Source organism: Martes martes, assembly GCF_963455335.1.
Source record: "Martes martes genome assembly, chromosome: 10".
Classification (NCBI taxonomy): Eukaryota; Metazoa; Chordata; class Mammalia; order Carnivora; family Mustelidae; genus Martes; species Martes martes.
Window position 1 is genome coordinate 44,524,692 of NC_137898.1, and position 21,777 is coordinate 44,546,468.

A 21,777-nucleotide genomic window follows, 5' to 3' on the forward strand; every position below is an offset into this window, starting at 1 on the left:
CTTTGCCTGTGTATGGGGGCAGATGGGCATTTCAAGCAGAGGAAACAACTTGAATAAAACTCTGGAAGCAGAAGAAAGTGGAAGGACAGACCTGTGAGGCCAAAGTGAGTCTTGTTGCATGCAGGACATGGTAGAAAGATGGCTCGGGAGGTGGGTAAGGGCCAAAATGCAAGGGGGTTGTGCCACTAGGTAGAGTAAGTTGAACTGCGTTTTGCGTCCAGTGGGCAGTCAGCAAGTGTCTTTGAGTAGGAGAGCAGCAGGACCAACACTGTCATTAGGAAGTTACCTCTGTGATGAAGATAGTTTGGAGGAGGAGGAGAATAGATGTAGAAAGTAGGCTATTTCGCACATGCTCTAACTTTGCCTATGAGGTTTGCTCTTCCTGGAATGCCCTTCCCCATCCTTTAAAACACTTTAGATATCTCCTTCCGAAGCCTTCTCCGCCTCCCCAGACTGTGTGCCACTTCTGCCTCTGTGTTCCCACAGCACTTGGCATACTGCCCTGTTTCAGGAGTTCACAGGTTGCACTGAGCATGTCTCCATGCCTGTATCTGACCTGCTGACTCACCTGTGTCATTCCTGCATTAACCGCAAGGTCCTCAGGGAGCACCTGAATGGACGATCAGTGATGGCAGTAGTCCTAGGGAGCTCTAAGGGACCTTGAACGGGGCATTGGGATGGCCCAACCCAGGGAAGGTGCCACAGAAGATGATTCTGATGTGTTTTTTCCATTCAAAGACAGCCGAGAAGAAGCAGTCCTTGGGAGCATCCCTCTGCCCAGCTATGTGATCTCGCCTGTGGCCCCTGAGGACCGCATAAGTCGCAAATATTCCTTTAAGGTACTGCCCCCTCCCCTCCAGGGTTGCAGCTCCACCCTAAGAAACTTTGTGTTCCTAAAAATGACCTCATAAAAGCAGCTGTTTTATATGGGGAGTAGGGAGAATTTAAGAAGCTAGAGTATTTCAGGTGCATGTTAAAAATGTTGTAAATACTTTAAATGATAATACCACATTAGAAGTACTTTCATTTGTATCTGAGCTTCTGAGTCCCTCAGCTTTGCTCAAGTATTCAGACCGTCTTTCCTATCTCTACCAGTCCTGTGATTCCTAGTCCCCCTCATGCCTTCTTATCACTGTGATCAGCCGGTCTAACTAGTGTCCATCACTTACTGCAAGTGACGGTCACTCATCATGGATTTATAGCAATTCTGTTATGAAAACTTACATTGAGGGTTAGAAGCTCATGTTGAAGAGCTTTTCAAGTTTGTCTGCTTTGTTTTTCTTGTTGGAAAGCAAATAGAATCAAATTTGATCTGTTTTCTGGATCACTAAAGATTCCCACGGAAATCCCTTCAACAGTAAAACCCCTTTTCAGAGTGACTGATGGTGGTCCTTTGATGCCCTCTGGCCTCTTCAGAGCTGGGCGTGGAGGCTCCAAGAAGGTGGTGGTCAGGCCCAAACTTGTCCCCACCTTAGGCCACCTTGTCTGGTTACCTCCACACATTCCTTCCCTGCTGCTGTTTCTTGGGTTTCCTTGGGATGGTAAGGATAGGGTGGGTTGAAGTTCTACTTAACTGGCGGTTGAGTGCAAGTCTCAGCACTGAAGCAAGCGGCCCTTGGGGCCGGTAGTCACAGGGGAACGCCCTCTTACACTGCTCAGGATACAAGGCAATGAAGGGCATTTCAAGCGGGGGTAGGGGCCCCTGATTCTACTACTCATGTAGCTTAGCTGTTCATATGTTGAGGGCATAAGGTGAGTACCGGACATTAGGTACTAAAGCAGAGGTTGAACAGAAGTCAAGTTTGCCAGCCATAGAAAGCTTAAAGGATCCTGGAAAAGCACAAGATAAGATACCGAGCATTCTCTGTGAGGGTTAAAGAGAGCGTTGGTATGTGGTATCCACGGGGTCTGCATCAGTATCTTGATCTTGAGTCCATTGTGGGGGTGGTGGTTGGAAAGTCAGTCTCACCTTCTACCTTTCCTTCTGGGCTGATGATTTAGCTTTGTTCATTGCCAGGTTTGAACTGTCCCTCTCTTTCCCTTGGCTGTCACAAGCCCCGATGACTGCAGAGTTGCTGTCGGCTGAAGATTCTGGGATCCTTCCTTATTTCTTCCTTATTTGGCAGAGCACTACCTTATATTTGTAAAATCGTTAATGACCAGAGAAGTTCTTCCATCCACGTAAGCTCATGTAAGGCTGTGGAGAGCCAGTGTTGTAAGGTCAGTGTTACGAGGTTTGTTTTATAGATTAAGAACACGAGGATTAGAGTACTTAAGAAATTTGCTCAAAGTCCCAAAGCTGGAAGATGATGGTGACAGAACTTGAATGTGAACTATGTCCTCTTACACTTGCATTGCAGGGAGGGAGGACAGTTTCTTTCTCTTCCTCTCTACTTTTCTTCCACGTCTTATTTTGGTCACCTCTTGCAGGTTATCACTTTAGGAGTACTCTTCTATTTAATCATTCAGAAGCCTCTCCGCTGATTGATGGCTCTGAAAACATTGTGTTCAGTGGGTTTCAGACTGGTCTTTTGCAGCCTAAAAGGCTTCCTCAGAACCTTCCTTTCTAGGGTTCAGTGTTGCTACTGGGCAAACAGTTGGGATAATGTTGTATGTAATTTTCAGGGACAGCATTTGAAATATGGTCACAGTAACTGATTGTAACTATATATATTTCATCTTAACACTTCACTGGGGAGGTGTGAAAACAGATTTAGAAAAACATCTTTTATGTGTCATAGACTCTTTTCTTTTTGAAAAAAATTTTTCTTAGAAGGACTTCAGTAAGAGTGGTCCTTAGCTAATTTTTTTGTCTGAGAGACAGAAGGCGTGCATGTATGTGGGGGATCCCTCTGGGGGGTCCTCAGGGTTTGAGAACAGACAAAAGCTGCTGCAGGCAGGTCAAGTGGTGTCCTGCTGGTTCTCCACAGACGGCTGTGGTTTCTGGATAGTGGAAGAGTTCCCCTTCCCTTGGGTTGCAGCATGGTTCTTTCAAGGGCCAGTAAGTGGGACCCTTGGGTAGTTCAGTATCCGTGTTCTTGGGCACACTGAGGAATGCACAGTGTTTAGTGTCCTGGGTCTTATGCCTGCTTCTGATGTCAACTCTTCATTATGTTCAGAGCTGAAATTCTCTGACTGTTGCTAAGGACACTTTAGCTGAGACTGTTGACGGTATCTGTGGTGGTAGATAGGAACAGCCTGAAAGGTTATATGGTCCCTTCCTTGTCTTTCTTTTTCAATTGTGCGTGCAGCCTGGCAGCCCCTGTGCCTTACCAGCTGGTGCTAGATGGACCCTGAGACACAGACAGCTCTGTAGGAGGGCGAAGCAGGGCTCTTGGTAGCGTCTAGAAGGCATTCTACAATGCCTTGGCCAGCAGGCCTTTTGTGCTCTGCTGGCTCATCTGGGTGCCTCCGCAAAGAGCTCCTGCTAGACGCACAGCTGTCCTTGGCCTGCTGGTCATCTCTGAGCGAGCTTGCCCCTTAAATCCAGGATCTGAAGCAAAAAACATCTCCATGCAGGAAACGGTTCAAGGATCCTCCATGGGGAAAAAAGCCCTTATTGGCCTCCTTTGAGCTGCTCTTCTGTCTTAAGACCAAATGTTCCTGACCTGAGCTCTACAGTGTCCGTGGATGAATCACATCTTTACATTTTTAACCTGTAATGTTTCCTTTGATTAGGAGAGCAGGGGAAAACAGGTATCTGTAGCACTTGTGCCTTGGTCACCAGTAGAAACCAGAAAGCTCTTCATATCACATTATGACTATTGTAAATATCTTGAAATAGGATTATGCTCATCACCACTTTGAAATTACAATAATTATTACTACATTTCTTTTCCTTTTTTTTTTTAAAGATTTTATTTATTTATTTGACAGAGAGAGAGACCACAAGTAGGCAGAGAGGCAGGCAGAGAGTGGGAGAAGCAGGCTCCCCACTGAGCAGAGAGCCCGATGCGGGGCTTGATCCCAGGACCCCGAGATTATGACCTGAGCCGAAGGCAGAGGCTTAACCCACTGAGCCACCCAGGTGCCCCTATTATTACTACATTTCTTATGTAATGATTTATTAAAGAACCACCCATATCATTATGCCACATTTAAGAAAATTTTGGTAACTATATTTCAGTACAACAAATTTCCTTTATTTTATTTGCATACGTAGAAACATTCTGAGAAGAGTTCTTAGGATTTACAAAACCGTCCAAAGGGTTCATGTCCCACCCCCCCAAAAAAGATTAAGGCCCCTGCTTTAGATTCTTCCTGAAGGCCAGCCGAGACATGTGGTTTTTCACTTACTTATATTCAGCAAACTTTCATTGTGCCCCATTGTTCTACTTGGTAGGATACAGATTCTGGGGACACAACAGTGAGAATGTAAGGTCCTTGCCTTCACAGGGCTTATATCCTAGACTCTCCATCAACATGGAGGTTATTAGGAGGTAAGAAGAGAATGGGGAAGAGCTGCCCTATTCCTCTCCCATTTCAGTTTTGTCTACCATCTACTCTTCTCCACCACCCTGTCACTATTCTGTCTTGGCTATTGTCATCCCTCCTGTTGGTAACTAACTTTCTGCCAGAACAGTGCCTGCATGGTGAGTACTCTCTAGGTATTGGTTACGCCTGCTTCAGCCTGCAGACTCTGCGGCCTCCAGCCCATCCTCCAGACTGTTTCTTTCTTTCTTCTTCTTTTTTTTTTTTTTAAAGATTTTATTTATTTATTTGACAGACAGAGATCACAAGTAGGCAGAGAGGCAGGCAGAGAGAGAGGGGAAGCAGGCTCCCTGCCGAGCAGAGAGACCGATGCAGGGCTCGATCTCAGGACCCTGAGATCATGACCCGAGCTGAAGGCAGAGGCTTAACCCACTGAGCCACCCAGGTGCCCCCTCCAGACTGTTTCTGAGTTGCACATCTGTTCAGGCTCTGCTCCCGCCATAAACCCATTAGTGGTTTCCCCATTTCCTGCAGGAGAAAGCCCGGTCTTGGTTTACCAGCCCCAGCCTATCTATCCAGCCCCATTTGTAGCCACTCCCAGCTTAGACTTTCCCTCCAGCCAAGTACGGTTGCCTGGGGCCCCAGAGCATTCTTGCCCACAGGCCTGTGCCTGAGCTTCAACCACAGCCCAGAATGTTCTTTCCCCAACTCTTACTGGTCCTTCAGGCCTCTGTTTGGGGGTTATCTCCTTCAGGAAGCCTTCCTAGAGCCCTCTGGACAGTTTAGGTCCCTTTTTTTGTATGTCCGCAGCTCTTAGATGAGTGCACTGCTGGTGGTTGATTTACCTGTCGGAGCCTTCACCAGGAAGGCGAGCCCATCAGCCAGTTCTGTCTGGGTAGATGGAGCTGGTCCCATTCTGCAAACAGAGACCACACAGAGCAGTCATTTATAGTGAAGTCGCGGTCGAATGACTCTACTTAGACTTTCCAAGTTCAGGCTTCCTTGTAATTCCTGTTTTGTTCTTTGTACATTAGCAATGGAGAGAAGGCAGAGAGGAGTCTTCTCAACGTTTCTAGAAAGTTTATTCAGTCAGTCAGCTTAGATTATTCAAGTGACTGGCCCTACAATAACCTTAACTAACATATCTTTTGAGCCTAAAAAATGGTAGGTGGTGCTGTAAGCTCCATATATGCATTATCTCATTTAATGCTCACGCAGCCTTAAATGGTAAACACCATCATCACCCTCAGTCCCATTTTAGAGATGAGGAAACAGAGGCCTGGGGGGGTTGAGCCGCTGGTCCAGGGATGCCCTGGGGTAAGAGGTAGGCTCACCATGCACGTCAGGCTGACTCGAGGGCCTGAGTTCCTACCCAGTTCAATGTGCTGCTCACTGTCAGCCCAAAGGTTGGGCATGAGGAATTCCTTCTTAATGTCAGCAAATGGGCACCATAGTCTTTGTAAGTCATAAATCTGACAGTCTTATCCTTGACAGTTGCCATTCTCAGCTCTCATGTCCAGTCCATTCCCAGCTCCTGCTGATATTATCTGCTACTTTTGTCGAGCCTCAGGGCGATCGTCTCCTTCTCAGCCCCTACCACCATCTCTCACCTGTACTCCTGTAGTGGTCTCCTGCTCCCAGTCTCCACATCTGCCCCAGTCCTGCTCTCACCTCTTTATACTGCAGCCAGAGTGTTTTTTCCAGACAAGAATCTGATCTCCCCAGTCCCTCGCCCAAACCCTTAAATGGCGTCTCCTTGCTCTTGTACATGAGACAAAACCGTAACATGACCACAAGGCCCTGGTGACCTGGCACTGCCAACTCCAGTAGCTTCACCTCGCCCTGCTCTCTCCTTTCCTCCCTGCCAGGCACACTGGCTTCATCCTCGAACATGTCATACTCTTGTCCACTTTGGCGTCCCACACGTCGCTCTGTGCTACTTCTACTAGGATATCTGCTTGCTATGTAGAGGGCAGCTTAAATGTCCCTCCGTAGGTAGGTCCTTCGCCAGGGCGAGCCAGGGTCCCCAGCAGTCCTCTCTCACAGCCTCCTCAGCTTCTTGGTGACACTTACTACAATTGTAGATATTTGTAGTCTTTCTACGTGACTGTAAACTGTCTGGACCTGGATTAAGGCTGTTCCTTCTGGTATCGTGCCTTTCACATAAACAGTTAATGATAAATTATTGTTAAATGAATGAGTTAGAGAATGAGTCAGTCAGTGGATGGGCCCTGGCCTTGGCCTCTGTGTTCTAAAGGCTGATGCTGGGAGCATGAGGTGTGAGCATTCCAGTTTCCTTCCCTAGTGCTAGATCAAGACCAGAGTCCTAAAGGCCAAGAAAGCAGTCTTGTCCTAGGAGCCTTAAGTTTTTGAGGTAAAATCTTCCTTGCTTACACCCTCATTTCCTTTAGGCATAGCCTAAACTTTTCTCTTCGGTCATGCAAAGTTGCCTAGGAGGACTATGTTAATCGGAAAGCAGAGAGCAGAGGGGAAGGGAGCATCTTTGAGATGAGACTAGGGAAGGGTTGAGAAGACTTCTCATCATGTAGGCTCTGGCATCTTCCTCAGACTCAGTGCACTTTGGACTTGGGTCATGGGGCCGACTCCCTGTACTTCTCACTTTTACAGTTACTATGTCTTTTATGCCCAAACACAGGCAGAATGGAGTTAGGAATCTGTTCTTCAGAACCAAGGGCAGCTGGACAGAGCACGTATGGGCAATTTGGTTAGAGGTTGTTTGTGATCATGTGTAGCTCCTCTGTAATGATGGGTCTAACTCCCAGGGCCCATTTGCAGACACGCCAACTCTCCATGTTTGAAGAGTGTCCCATGTTGATTTCCTGGACAAGCCTGGCTCTAAGAACACTAGTGTAGTAGGGACCTGCTTTCTCTCTCATACCCTTGAGGGTGCCTTATGCTTGTGGGTGGCCTTGTGTCTGGTGGGGCGAGTGCCTACTCTCTGTAACTGGGCAGAGGGTCTGGGAGGAGGCATCAGAGAAGTTATGGGGTCCTTGTCCAGGGGAACTTTTCCAGGACTTTCTGCTGATTCATAGTAAGACACAACACATTCCTTTTCATTCTTTTCTCACTGTCCTATCTCCACCTTGCTAAAACAGGAGGAATCTTTTCTGGGACAGTGACTAGCCCCTTATACATGCAAGGAAGGATATCAGGTTTGCTTTGGTCACTGTAGGGACTCTTAGCTGCAGGCTGTTTGCCTGTACTGTCTTGGAACTAGCTGGATAGATTCAGGTATGTCAGTGTCACTAGCAGGCCCATATTTTATATGCATTTTGGACCTAGGTGTTTGAGTGGGTTGCAAGCCAATGTTGACAGCTCATCTGAAAGGTTTCATCCATGACCATTAGTGATTCTAGAAGCATGCTATTTCCCAACTCCTAATTGGTTCTTTCATTTTGTTTTCTCTGACTGGCCCTTGCGTGAGGTTGCCTTTCAATCTGGATCCAGATTATTGGGCCAGTGATCTGTGTAATCATTACTAATTTCTGGGTAGGACCTGGGAACATTGTACGGAGAAGCTCGGACTCAGAGTCAGATAGACCTAGGAATAAATCCTGGCTCCAACTCCTCATTTATTCAACAAACATTTGTTGAGCACCAACTCTGTGCCAGGCACTATTCCTGGGGATACTTTAGTGAACAAAATAGACAAGTCCTTGCTCTCATGGAGTTTCTGTTCTGGAGGGAAGAGACTGATGATAAGCAAACTTGTGTGTAAAATAGATAATGCCAGGTAATGTTAAATGCTGTGAAGAATCCATTCCTGGGCATGGAGATCAGGGAAAGTTACTTAACATCTCAGACCTTCATTTGACACATGTGTAAAACACATGTTCCTACCTCTGTTCCTACCTCTTTAATCGCCATTGGGATTAAAATGAGGTGAAAGTCATGGAAGTACCTAGGAGACACCTAGGAGGCACTGGTCAGCTTTGCTGATCTTCCTCCTCACACCAGCATCCTATGCAGATATGGTGAGGTTTTTCATTACAAAGTTAAGACAGGCCCCTGCCTATCAGAACACAGAGGGAGGAACGGGTGGCGTTGCCTCTTGGTTGCACTCATCCTGGCTGCTTTTCAGTGGTCATTTCCAGTACCTCTTCTCGGGTATTTTTTGCAAGGATACATGTGAAAGCACCTTGAGGCTTCCTAGCGCATAGTAGGCATACAAAGATTTTCAGTCGAATGGCAGACTCTGTTGTGCCTTTGGGGAGAGAGAGAAGAACAGCAGGTCTGATGGGCACACATCACATTTCACGGCCAAGCTGGGAGGTCCAGCGTGTACCTGCACCAAGCCACCTGCTGTTGCTGCTGATTGTTGGCTCAGTTCCACTAACTGCTTGCTTCAGAAGAACCCAAACAGGGATTACAGAGAGTTTGCTTTTACAGAATGAGGGTCTTGGAAATTCTCTCTCACAGACGCCTTGATGGTAGGCCCCTCCCTGAGCAGGAGTAAAAGAGATAGGAACAGGTACAGCTGCAGGGCCTTACCATGGGGACCAGACACAGCGGTCCCCGGGGCTGACTGCACTAGGAAAGGGGAACCCCGCTGTGATGTTTTCCAGGCATGGGAACAGGCTGGGTGGTGCCTGGGCTTTCAGTCTGGAAGAGGGGAGAGCATGGCTGGAGTGTCTTCTTGTTTGGGCTCCTGGAAGTAAAACGGGTGCTGACCTCTCTGACCTGGGTTTCCGCCTCCTGTTTACAGGCTGTGCACACGGGCATGCGAGCGCTCATCTACAACAGCTCCGCGGGGGGCTCTCAGGCTGAGCAGTCGGGCATGAGGACCTACTACTTCAGTGCGGACACCCAGGAGGACATGAATGCGTGGGTCCGGGCCATGAACCAGGCCGCACAGGTGCTGTCTCGATCATCGCTGAAGAGGTCAGTCCTAATGAAAGGTCCCCATCAGAGTACTTCCCACACTAGGATGCGGACCCAGATAAGAACACTTGGGTGCCCCAAATTCCACCTTTCAGTCACTCGTATTAAGCACTGCCCTTTCTTTGAGGTCCTATTTAACAAAGAATTCTTCTGGGAGGAGAACGCCTACACAGTACCGTCCTCCAGAAGTTATCTGGTCCTCTGGAAGGGTGAGGTGATTGCCTGGGATACGGAGCCTTGGAACCTAGTGTGCGTGTTTCTCATTTGTCCTTCTCTGCTGTGGGGTGGGAGGGACAGTCTTGGGGCACCAGACAGGGGAAGAGAGAGACAAATGAGAAAGATCTGGCAAACTGAAAATGTGCCTCAGACTGCCCACTATGTTGCTGGGGCTAGCCAGGGGCCTATCTTCCAGCTACCCCTTCCCTCGGGTGGGCAAACCAAGGGTACACTCAAGGATCTTGAGATTCCCGAGTCTGTTGGCTGTGGGTAATTCCCTGAGAGAAAGTGCAGGACGAAGAGTGGAGTCAGGGTCTCGGAGAAGGTAGGAGAGCTCTGGAAAAGTCAGGGTGTGCGTTGGCCGGTCCTCCTCTGGCATGGGCCTGTATTTCACCATCTGGACACTGTGCTCTGCTTAGAGGCCCCCTTGACTGTGTTCTGTCAGTGAGGCCTCAGAACAAAAGGTTGTTCTCCAGCAACCTAAAGGAAGGATTTTTCAGCGACTGCAAGTGGATTTCATTTGGTGTGTTTTAGCTCATCAACCTCCCCGCCCTGCAAAATCCTTCCTTACCAGTGTGTGTGTATCAGCTTTATTTTGGACTGTTGTATATGGCATTTTATAGGACCATAATGCTCCCAGCCTTGGATGGTTTATTTTTTTCCTCAACTTTTACCATTATAAATAGTCCTATAATGAAAAGCCTTTTACAGGCCTCTGCATGTGTGCCTTTCAGATTGCCGGGTGAGAATACAATGCGTTTCTAATTTAAATCAGTATACTAAGTTGCCCTTTAAAGAAAGCAGTATAGTCCCCTAACGAGAGTACTCATCTCACCACATCTTTGCCAGTAGTTGATATTGTCGAGCTTTTAAATTTTTTGCTGAACTGCTGTGTAGATAAATAGTATCTGGTTAGGGACACCTGGGTGGCGTGGCTCAGTCATTGAGCGTCTGCCTTCGGCTCGGGTCATGATCTCAGGTTCCTGGGATCGAGTCCCGCATCGGGCTCCCTGCTCAGCTTCCTCCCCTCCCACTCCCCCTGCTTGTGTTCCCTCTCTCTCTCTCTTTCTTCTCTGTCAAATAAATAAATTAAATCTTAAAAAAAGACAGTATCTGGTTATTTCAATGTGTATCTGCGTGATGGTGGAAATCTTTTGTGTTTATTGGGGGCTTCTGTTTCCCCTTCAGTGAACTGCCTGTACCTGTCCTCTGCCCATTTTTCTACTGAGCCATTTGCCTTTTCCTGGTGCTTTCTTTCCTGTGTGCTGTGAAATCTGCCCAGTTAGGGATGCTGCTTAGCCTCTAGGTTGGTGGTAGGCCGTCCAGTCTTATGGTGAATGGAATCTGATTTTCCCTTCTTTTGAAAATCAGGATGCTGTTTGCCAGTCTCTAATATTTTGGCCATTTTCCCATTCTCTTTGATTCTTCAGAAATCACCTGAGAGGTTTCTTGAGCCTTTTTCTGAGTTCCCTTAGGGCACTGGGATGCTGACACCTGGGGCCTTTCCCATCTTCCTTCTGGTCTTGGACTTTCAGTCTCTCATAACTGAGGTTGTTTTCCTTTTTACAGAGAAGATCATACTTCTTGATGAAGATATGAAACTAAATCCGGAAGTTAAAGCATTCAGCTTTATTTATGTGCATCATCTTCCTCAAGCAGAGATACCCACGTCTCATATTCTTTTAAAGCCCTCCCGTCCTTCATTTTAATTCTTAGAAAAATAGAAAGTTTGTTTTTGTTTTGCTTTGCTTTAAATAAGCGAAGTTCGGCTCCTTCTAGACTCTGCCCTTCTTGCCATCATTCCTGTGGGCCCATCCACTGTGCATGTGCATCTGTGCTTGATTTCGTGCCTCACCTTCCTTTTCTAACTTGAGCTCCGAGAGCTGCCTCTGTTATTGTACCGGCTCCTTTAGACCAGCAGTGGCAAATGGGTTCTTTCGTGGGGTCCCATTTCTGCTCAATTCATCATGGCTGACTAGGGCACTGGGCCAAAGGTAGCCATGAGAATGAAATCAGGCTTAACAGGAAGGAGTATTGTGATTGAAAAATGATGCCTGCCTCAAACTATTCAGGATTAATTTGCTAGCTGAGATTTGGCTATTTTTTTTTTTTAATTTTTCCTAACTGAAGATTTTGTACCTAACTATCCCCAGATTCTGTTTCAGACAGGTTCCATCTCTTATCTGTTGGGCTGCCTTCCTTTTAGGGTCTCAGGCTATTGTCCCTAGATTTTCTCTGAACTTTTAACTTTTGTTCTTATTATGCCCTTACTAAATTCTGAAAATCCCATAATCATGCTCGCCCAAGATTCCTTTCTTAAAAACAAACAAACAAACCAAAAACCCAACTTGTTTTACCTTCTGAGTCTGCATAAAGGCAGAATAACATTTTCCTTTAGCTTTCTGAGAGATGAAATAGTTAGCTAAGCAAATCCAGACTTATTAAATGTTCTGTTTTCCCAGAATAAGATGTTCAGACATTTGGTTAGTTAGAATTATTCATCAGGCAGTACTAAATCTTCTTTCTCCTCCAGTTTGGTGATGTGCTTTGGAAAACCTCCATCTGTGTTAAGTGGGGGACCCCAGTGGTCATGTATCAGTCTCTGCCCAACTTGATTCTCACCAGATGCTTCTGATCTTATTCATACGGACAGATGCTTTATGTATGTGGTATATATAGTAGGACTTCTGATTAAGGTAGCAGAAAATGCAGACAAATTTATCTTTTTTTTTTTTAAAGATTTCATTCACTTATTAGTAAATGAGAGAGCATGAGCAGGGGGAGGGGCAAAGGGAGAGGGAGAAGCAGACTCCCCACTGAGCGGGAAGCCTGATGCCAGGCTTAATCCTGGGAATCCAGGATCATGACCTGAACCAAATGTGGACGCTTAACTGACTGAGTCACCCAGGTGCCCCTAAATTCATCTTAAAAAGGGAGCAATTCGTTGGTTATCTTCAGTGAAAAGTTCAGGATAGGTCTAGCTTTAGAAACATGTAGGCTCAAGACTCAGACCATATTAGAAGTCATTATCTCAGGCTCTAGGCTCTGGCCTCCTCTAGTTTGGATTCATTCTTCAACTGCATGTGGAGGTCCCTGAAAGATCCTAGATCTGATGGCAAGGTAGCTGCTGGAGCCCTGGAGTCCTGTCGTCCGGGGGTAAAAGTCCAGCAGAAAAGAGCCAGAGTCTTGTTCAGAGCCATTCTGATTAGACAGGCTTAGATCACATTTAAACCCTATACCATGTCCTGTGGCCAGGGAATGCTCATGCTGACTGGCACAAGCCCGGGATACATGCTTCACTTCTGAGAGCCAGACCCCAGGGACTGAGGGTGAGGTAGGGGTGAATGCCCAAGTCAGTGCCGGGACTGTGGGCAGAGGAAGGGGAAATGACTCACTGGGATGGGATAAAGGAGGCACAGACAATGAACATCCAGGCCAGCTGATTCACCCCTTACTTTCTCCTGTATTGGTTTCTTTCTTCTTTTTTTTTTTTTTTTTTTTGTATTGGTTTCTTTTATCTTTAGTTTTCTTCCCAGAGTTTAGTGTCTGAGGTCAGATAGATATGGGTTCAAATCCCAGATCTACTACTTTCTAGCTGAGTCACTTGTATAGATTAGGTATGCTTATTAAAGCTCAGTTTTTCTTAGTCCACAGGGCTATTACAAGTGTTAAGTTTTAAATCAAATAAATGAATGTAGGGGCACCTGGGTGGCTCAGTCCGTTAAGCATCTGCCTTTGGCTCTGGTTCTGGGATGGAGCCCCACATCAGGCTCCCTGCTCAGCGGGGTGTCTGCTTCTCCCTCTGCCTCTGCTCATGCTTTCTCTCTCTCACGCATGCATGCTCTTTCAAATAAATAGATTGTTTTTAAAAAATGAATGTATAAAGTGCTTACTTCATAAGATACCCAAAATACCTTATAGCAGATATGCTGCCCTCCATAGGGTTTGGTTTAGCAATGTCATGGGCTCTTTTTTTCTTTACACCCTTCCAGTCTCATTGTTCATCCTCTGGATCACATTGATGAGGAGTCTTCTAGGAACAAATTGCACTCTTTCCCTTATCAGGATGTACTCATCTCACAGCAGTGTGAGTTGTGGTTCTCTTCTGCCCAAGCTCTAGCACCATCTCTCCACCTGCCCCTCCCCTCCTTCCTGCTCCAACCTCTTCCCATTTCATTCCTCTGACCCAGGAGAAGAGCTGAGCACCCCTGCTGCAACTCCTGACTTTATCCCCTTGCTTCCTACACAGGCTTCAGAGTCTCTTGATAGAAATTCATTTACGTATTCTTCTTTTTTTAAGATTTTATTTTATTTATTTGACAGAGAGACAGCGAGAGAGGGAACATAAGCAGAGGGAGTGGGAGCGGGAGAAGCAGGCTTCCCTCTGAGCAGGGAGCCTGATGTGGGGCTCAATCCCAGGACCCCGGGATCATGACCTGAGCCAAAGGCAGATGCTTAACGACTTAGCCACCCAGGCGCCCCTCATTCATGTATTAAGATCCCATCCCACACACCAGAAGGGCTACTGCTGCAGTGCTGCCAGAGCCTGCTTGCTAACTCCTTCTGTTCATAATTTCTTCCCCCCGTTTCCATGTTCTTCCACTTGCCGGACTTTGGACTGTCTTGACATCTCTCCTCCCAACTCCCTTGCATTGGACTTTTTTTTTGTCTCATGTCTGAGGATGTTTTGTCCTCTCCAACAAGTTAAAGCAGTAAGCAAGGAGGTCAACTTGCCTTTATAGCTCACAAAACTGACAAGCAGCTAAAACAGGAGAGCCTATCAGAAGACAACTTACGTCTTTTCTGTTTCCAAACCTCTCTGGTCTCTGTGTAACTGTAGTCCTGTCTTGTAGTCCTCCTGGACCGGAGGAACTTTAGAGTCTAATCACTTTTGGAGTAAAAATCAGTTTCCTCGGGGATTTTGAGCCCTGCCTGGGTCTGGTCCCAACCACTCCTTTGGCTCATGTCTTGCTATTCCCCATTCTCTGTGCCCCAACCATACTGAACTTGAATGAGGTGCATGTGTGCATGTGTTCATCTGTTTAGTCTTTTATTCTACAAGGATTTTATTGAGAGCATATTGTGCATCAGACACTGTTGAAGATGCTGAGAAATACAGCCGCGTTCAAACAAAGAGGTGAAGTCCCACGCATTCTTGGGTGGGGATGGTGGAGACCGATCATAAACATGTAAACAACAAGACGATTTTCTGTCATGATCCATGCATGAAGGCAGTAAAATACGATGATGGGATGAGAGGGACAAGGGGGCAGGGAGTAGCCACTGTTGTTTGGGTGGTTAGGGAAGATGCGGGGGAGAGGCCCAGCTGATAAATGAGGCTGAGGCAGAGGGCTTTAAGCAGAAGGAATGGCACTTTCAAATACCCTGAGGCAAGAATGAGCTTGGTTTATTCAAGAAACAGAAAGCCAGGGAGGGTGGCTGCATCTCAGAGAGCAAGGGGGAAAATGGGCTGTTGATGGGATCTGGGTGAGAGATGGAGGTCCATGGTCCATCTCATAAGGCCCCAGGATCCATCTGGGCCTTGCTCCTCTGCTCCCCCAGCCTTCAGCCTTATTAGGAAAACGCCAGTGCATGCTTCGGGCCTTCGCCTAGGTGTTATTTGCTCCTTCTCTGACCCTTCAGAGTGTCAGATGCCCCAGCTTGTCGTTCCTTTTGCACAGGACTTTCGTGCTCAAGTTCTGTTGGCCTGCTTTCTCATTGTCAACCCTAGTCGTCTGTAAACTCCTTGAAAATGGAACAATGGCACATAGTAAGCGATCCGTTAATGGATGGATGCGTGGATATTTGGCTGGCTGGGCAGGTGGGTGGATGGATGGATGAACAAAACAGCTGTAAAACCTCTACCTGTTAGGTGTTCAAATAAGGAGTTGGGGTGTTTCAGAGTGATCTGACCACTGTTGTGGGATTGACATGTGGGGACTCGTCCTCCTCAGAAATGGCCCATACAGTGCTGGCTATCTGCACTGTCTTCAGAGAACTAAATGTTTGGCGTTCCAAACCAGGTCATTTTGAGTAAAGTGTATCAGGAACACCTGAGGTTGGACAAGCCCCTTGGGCCCTGAGCAGAAGTAATTTGTGGGGATGTTTTCAACCAGGTACAGGGCTTTGGAGTCAGATCAGATGGGTTTGTGTCCTGCTTATGTCACTGGTTGTGTGACTCAAGGCAAGATAGTTAACCTCTTAGAGCTTCACTTTTATTACCTATAATGAAAGATGAATAATATCTCTAGCCTTGGAGGATTGTACAATGATAAGAGGAGGTAATATATTTAACTTGCTTATTAGCTCAGGGTTTTGCATTTCGTGAGTGCTCCGTGATGACTGCTGCTGCCACTGTCCCCATTCTTTAGTAGAGACCATTTGTTGTAGATAATCTGGTGCTTACTGAACGCCCTCAGCCGCTCTGGGCTTGACAGTACTGACCTTGCAGGATTGTTGTAGGCATTAGAGATGGTCTATGTCAAGTTCCTGGCACATATTAGGACCCAACATATGGTAATAACAACTAGGCACTGGCCACAAAAAAATGAATGGCCTGCAACTGTGACTGCTGTAGGGAGATGGGAGGTGAATGAAGTTGGTCAGAGCGAAGAGACCTGGAGTGACCAGACCTCTTTTATCTGATGTGTCCATCCTTAAAATTTCACAAGGGACTTTGCCAGTAGCTACATCTCTGAGGCAAGAGGCACCTCAGCTTGGCAGTCTGGTGTTCCATTTAATCTTTAACCCTGCTCTTCTTTTGGGGAGGACAGCCTGGAGAACTGGGGAGCGTGTCGTCAGAGCGGTAAAGCCCTCTATTGTTAATTTAGAATAGACTATGAAAGGGAGCCAGATATCTGCTCCACTCCCAGGGGGACTGCCCTATTTAACTCTGGGGGAGAGGAGAAACAGCCTCCTGTCTCTATTTCTCTCCAGCCATTTCCTTCCTTAAATGCTAGGGACTAATTTAAGTGACCAAACCTGCCATAGGCTCCCAAGATACTTTGGGCCCCTTTCTCTTCAGCTTTTTGTACAAGTCTACGAACTGTGCCTAGGGTCAGTTCTGACTGTTGAGCCCACTGTCCTCCTGAGACTAGGTTCAATGCTCAGGACTCAGCTTCTGTCAACACAGGCTGAGCAGGGCAGGACTTCCGCTACCTAATCTGGTTCAGACTAAACTCTCTAAGAATATCGGTGGCCTGGCCCTTGTTCTTGAATTCCTAGTTTGGTCATTTAGGTGTGGAGAGTAGGAAGGGATCCTCTAGTGGGATTTTGATGGTAGGGTTGTATCTGCCACTGGACCAAAGTCCAACCAAGGCCCTACAAGCTGTCATTTGTCTTCCCACCCAAGTCTTTGAATAAGAGTTAATGTGTACGGTGTGTGCATGTGTTTAGCATTAAGATAGAAGGAAATAGTAGTTCTTATTTCCTGGTGAGATAAAGGGTTTAGATGCAGAATAAAATAATAATCAGTGCTTGGTATGATCTGTTAACTTCTAAGTTCTTGTGAAGAAAATGAAGAAGAGAGAAGTATCACCAGTCTGAGGTGAGTGCTTTCTCACTTGCAGGAGGAGACAAGAATATGTTCTAAGTAGGGGCACTGGGTGGCTCAGTCGGTTAAGCGCCTGCCTTAAGCTCAGGTCATGATCCCAAGGTCCTGGGATGGAGCCCCGCATCGGGTTCCCTGCTCAGCGGGAAGCCTGCTTCTCCCTCTCCCACTCCCCCTGCTTGTGTTCCCTCTCTCATTGTGTCTCTGTCTGTCAAATAAATAAATAAAATCTTTTTTTTTTTTTTAAAAGAATATGTTCGGGGCACCTGGGTGGCTCAGTGGGTTAAAGCCTCTGCCTTTGGCTCAGGTCATGATCTCAGGGTCCTGGGATCGAGCCCCGCATCGGGCTCTCTGATCAGCGGGGAGTCTGCTTCCAGCTCTCTCTCTGCCTGCCTCTCTGCCTACTTGTGATCTTTGCCTGTCAAATAAATAAGTAAAATCTTAAAAAAAAAAAAATGTGTTCTAAGCAGACACAGAGATTGCCGTGATGTGCTAAAAATGGAGGGACCCAATCTCTGCTAATAATGTTTAGCCCCTTGTAACAGGTTAGGGATTGTGTCTGGTTGCTCGTAATAGAACAACCCAATTTAGGACAGCATCATCAAATTGGGTTTCCCTTTCCTCACATAACACAAATCCAGGCTGGTATAGTATCTCCATGATGCCAGCAGGGGTCCAGGCTCTTTCTCACTTTCTACCCAGGTTTTAGCAGGTGGCTTTTATCCTTACTTTTATCACCTTGGAATCCAACGTAGTCTAAATTCCAGGCAGAAGAAGGGGAGGATTAGCTAAGCCAGCTAAGTGTGACTTCTTTTAGACTTTCCTGGAAGACCCACCCAGCAATTTCTGTGTACATCTTAACATCTTCTTGGCCAGATCTAAGTCACATGGTCACCCTCAGCTCCAGAGGAGGTTGGGAAATATGACTTTTTGCTGGACACATTGCCACTTAGAAAATATGGGGTCAAGGAAGAGGAAGAGAATAGGTATTGGGTAGTCAGCGCATGTGTGTTTGAGGGCGTGCTGTGTGTCAGACACTGTGCTGTGCTCTTTCTGTGCACTGTCTCCTTTAGTTCTCACTACAGTCCAATGAAACAGGGGTTGTTATCCCCATTTTGCAGATAAGAAACATGAAACCAGAGAAGTCAGAGACTTGCTCAAGGTCACCCAGCTTGTATTGGGTGGAACCAACCCTTGAAACCGGATTTCACCGGCACTAAACCCTGTGCCCACTGGGTTCGACACATTTGGCCAACAGTGGTCACCGAATGCCAAGAATTCCTTGTGACTTTGAAGAGTCACTGAGTCCAGTGCTCACAATAATAGTAGTGACCTGCATTGGAAAGGCTTGTGTCACCTTAGCTAAACATGTGTGCCCTGCATAGCCGACTTCTCTGAATGATACAGTCATTGAGAACTGAGGGGTGTTTCATTCTTTCCCACCATTGTGCTAAATGGAGCGTTGCAAATCTATTTTGTGACAGATCTCCTGATTTGAGAAGTTGGCTGTTAAAATTGTAGGGAATGTAGGGAGATGGGGGGAAAACCAGAAAACATTTTTCCTTAAATCATATATCTTAGTAAGTTAACTGTTTAAGTCAGTTAAGATGGGGGAGTAGAGGACATAACCTTCATCTTTCTTACCTACAGCCATAGCCTGAGTTATTTTTTTTTTAAATTTTTATTTTTTATTTTTTTTTATTTTTAAATTTATTTGACAGAGAGAGAGTAGGCAGAGAGGCAGGCAGAGAGAGAGGGGGAAGCAGGCTCCCTGCTGAGCAGAGAGACCGATGCGGGGCTCGATCCCAGGACCCTGGGATCGTGACCTGAGCCGAAGGCAGAGGCTTTAACCCACTGAGCCACCCAGGCGCCCCTAGCCTGGGTTATTTTGAGCACAAAGGCATCTTATGTAAGTCCCAGCAGTCAAGAGACCAAGAGCTGTTCATAATCCCAAGTTTGAGGGCCTAGAAGGCTGCCAGGTGGCAAGCAGACTACCATGCTTTAAGCCACTGTCTTTAAGGCTTATTTTGCAGTAAATGGTGGTGTTAATCTGACAAAAGGATTGGTCATTCTCTATCAACTTTATCACCAGGATGTACTAGCACATGTGAGCGTGTATACATTGTATGTGCAGACTAAGATTTATAATTATAAATTAGCTCCATGGTGAGAAAAGACTGGAAACCTCCCCAATTTGGGATCACTTAATGAGAACAGTAGTAAATGTGGCTACCATGATTAAATCAGGCTCTAGGGTTGTCTGGCTTTGATTGCAGGGACCGTTTTCTCTGCTACCTTCTTATACCTCCAAGTACCTGCCCCAGTGGGGATAGATAGTTGCTCAGTAAATCCGTGGACGTTGATTGGTAAAGAAAGGAAAATCCCCGTTACGGTTGCTTGGGCTGAGGCATCATACCCACAGTCCTTGATTTCTGGAGTTGAGGAAACCCCTTTTTCCTTTAAGTTCTAGTGTCATTTATGTAGGTAGCATGGTTGTTTCACAATCTGGTTTTTGTGACCAAGTGCTGTTTATCGTTGGTGTGGAAATCACAAGGAGGGATAGTTACTTAGGTCTCGCAACTAGAGTAACCAGGTTATCAAGCTTCAGTGACTTGGCTGGTGTGTGACCCTGAGGGCAGCCAGAGCTCCAGTCCTTGAGGCAACAGCTTTAGCACAGATCACCTGGGGGGTTTCCCCCACCTAGTGTGAGAAACAGTAAAGAAGATAAAGGCCAACTTAGGCAACCTGAAGGCTACTGGTTGGGGTTACACTGATGCAGTTAATGGAGGATTAAAGGAAGAAAGGACAACAAAGTTAAAACCTATAATGTACACTGTGGAAAAGAGTTGTCCCTTAATGAACGTACAGTAAGAATTGCTTTTTCTTGAAGTATAGCCCCTGAATATTTCCCAGATATTCCCACTGCTGGAGCTTATAGAATGGAAGGGCCCTCAGAGATCACAATCTGAATATGTCATTATAAGGTGATGTAACAGGACTCCATCCGCTAAGAGTAACCGAGACCAAACTCAGACTAACTTAAGTGAGAAAGAGAATTTATTGGTTCACAACCAAAAAGTCCAAGGATATATCTGGTTTAGGTATGGCTAAATCTCAGAGCTCAGGCCAAGTTTTTAGGATTCTGTTTCTCTCCATCTGCTTTCTTTGGTGTTGGTTTCATTCTCAAATAGCTGATTCCCATATAGTTATAGCAGCTTGAGACCCGCTCCAGCCAAAGCCCCAGAACTAATTCTGCCAGGTTTGGGATAGGTGATGTGTTAACCCCCGAACTAGTCACTGAGACTGGGAGTCTCAGCCGGACAGGGACTAGTAGAGTCAGCAGCACCTAGACTATATGGATTGGGAGTTGCAGGGAGGTGATCCCCAAATGAAAATTGAAATGCTGAAATTGATTTTTTTTGTTTTTTTTTTTTTTTTTAAACAGAGCTTTGTGTTTTCATGGATGGTCGGGAGAGTACATGGACAGTGAGATGTGTGATTGCTTTCCTTAGGTGTTATATTGTTACTTTACATTGATATTTCAACTGTCTCCCAGACTGGATTGATTCTGCCCTGAGTCTGTGCTGATTATTGGTAGCTGAGGTTCCTAGGTTGTTGTAAGGATGCCTGGTATGTGGCCACAAAGATGTAAATGCAGCAGCATTTCCACTGTATGCTTTCACGTTGAGATGGAGAGCTCGGTCCTCTGAGGAGTGATGGAGCTCAAGGCCAGGACCATTTTATCAAGGAAACTGGCTGCCCCAGCCAAGGATCCTTGGTAATTTTCTGGGCTAGGCTGGAGTGCATTCTCCTTCTTCCCCAGTCTAAATTCTGCAAAGCCTATGGAGCTGCTGCTCTGTCCCTGTTATCAAGTAATGGGATGTAGACATAATGAGGATCCTGCCCCAAGGAAGGCGGGTGGGGTAGAAAGGTTTTACAGTAGGAGACAGGCCACACAAAAGGAGCCCTACTCAATGCCCCCAGAAGTTCTTCCTCCAGCCTCTGTTCACATCCTGACTGATGGCCCCCACCCCATTCTCCTTTGCAGTTTCTAGGTCTGCGTGTACGTAGGCCGTGGGCACACATGGAGAGGCAGTGGGAACTACATGGGCTCTGCAACACTATAGTCTTGGGAAAATCATTTATCTTCCCTGTGCCTCAGTTTCCTTATTTCTAAAATCCGACTAGTGATGCTTCAGAAGATTGTTGTGTTCCCATGGGTTCCTGTTTGAGCTCTAGGTAAGAAGTCATATAAAGAGGTTGCTGAGCCTGTTTTCTGCTCAGCATATTGGGAAAATGTTAATTGTGCGCTAATTGTCCTTTGGGCTATGCTAGATGCCAGCGGGAGAGACCTTGGGCCCAGGAGCCTTTTATCCAAGCTGGACTGCCTCAAATAGACGGCTGGACAAGGAGCAAAAGGGAAAGGCACGAGATTGTCACATATATCATTTCCTTGTTAAAGAGTATTTATAAAGTACTTACGCTATACCAGTCATTGCATAGAAGTTCTGGGCATATCATAATGGGCCAGATGGGGCTCTGGCCTCAGGGAACTCATGGTCTACTTGGGCATTAGATGAATAAACTCAATTATGGTCCAGTGTGAGTAATGTGACAGTGGAGTCAGCTAAGGTCCCAGTCTAGACTGGGAGTATGTGACTGGAGTGGCTTCCTGGGGG

General features: G+C 46.4%; 1 protein-coding gene across 2 annotated transcripts in view; it reads left to right on the plus strand.

Annotated features, from left to right (window-relative positions):
- Positions 1-21,777, plus strand: part of PLEKHA7 (pleckstrin homology domain containing A7) — a 214,173-nt gene that overhangs the window by 143,746 nt on the left and 48,650 nt on the right. For both annotated transcript variants that reach the window (XM_080815472.1, XM_080815473.1), the window contains exons 8-9: positions 739-839; positions 9,158-9,333. In XM_080815472.1, coding sequence (XP_080671598.1) covers positions 739-839; positions 9,158-9,333 — 277 coding nt within the window. The remainder of the gene's footprint in view (positions 1-738; positions 840-9,157; positions 9,334-21,777) is intronic.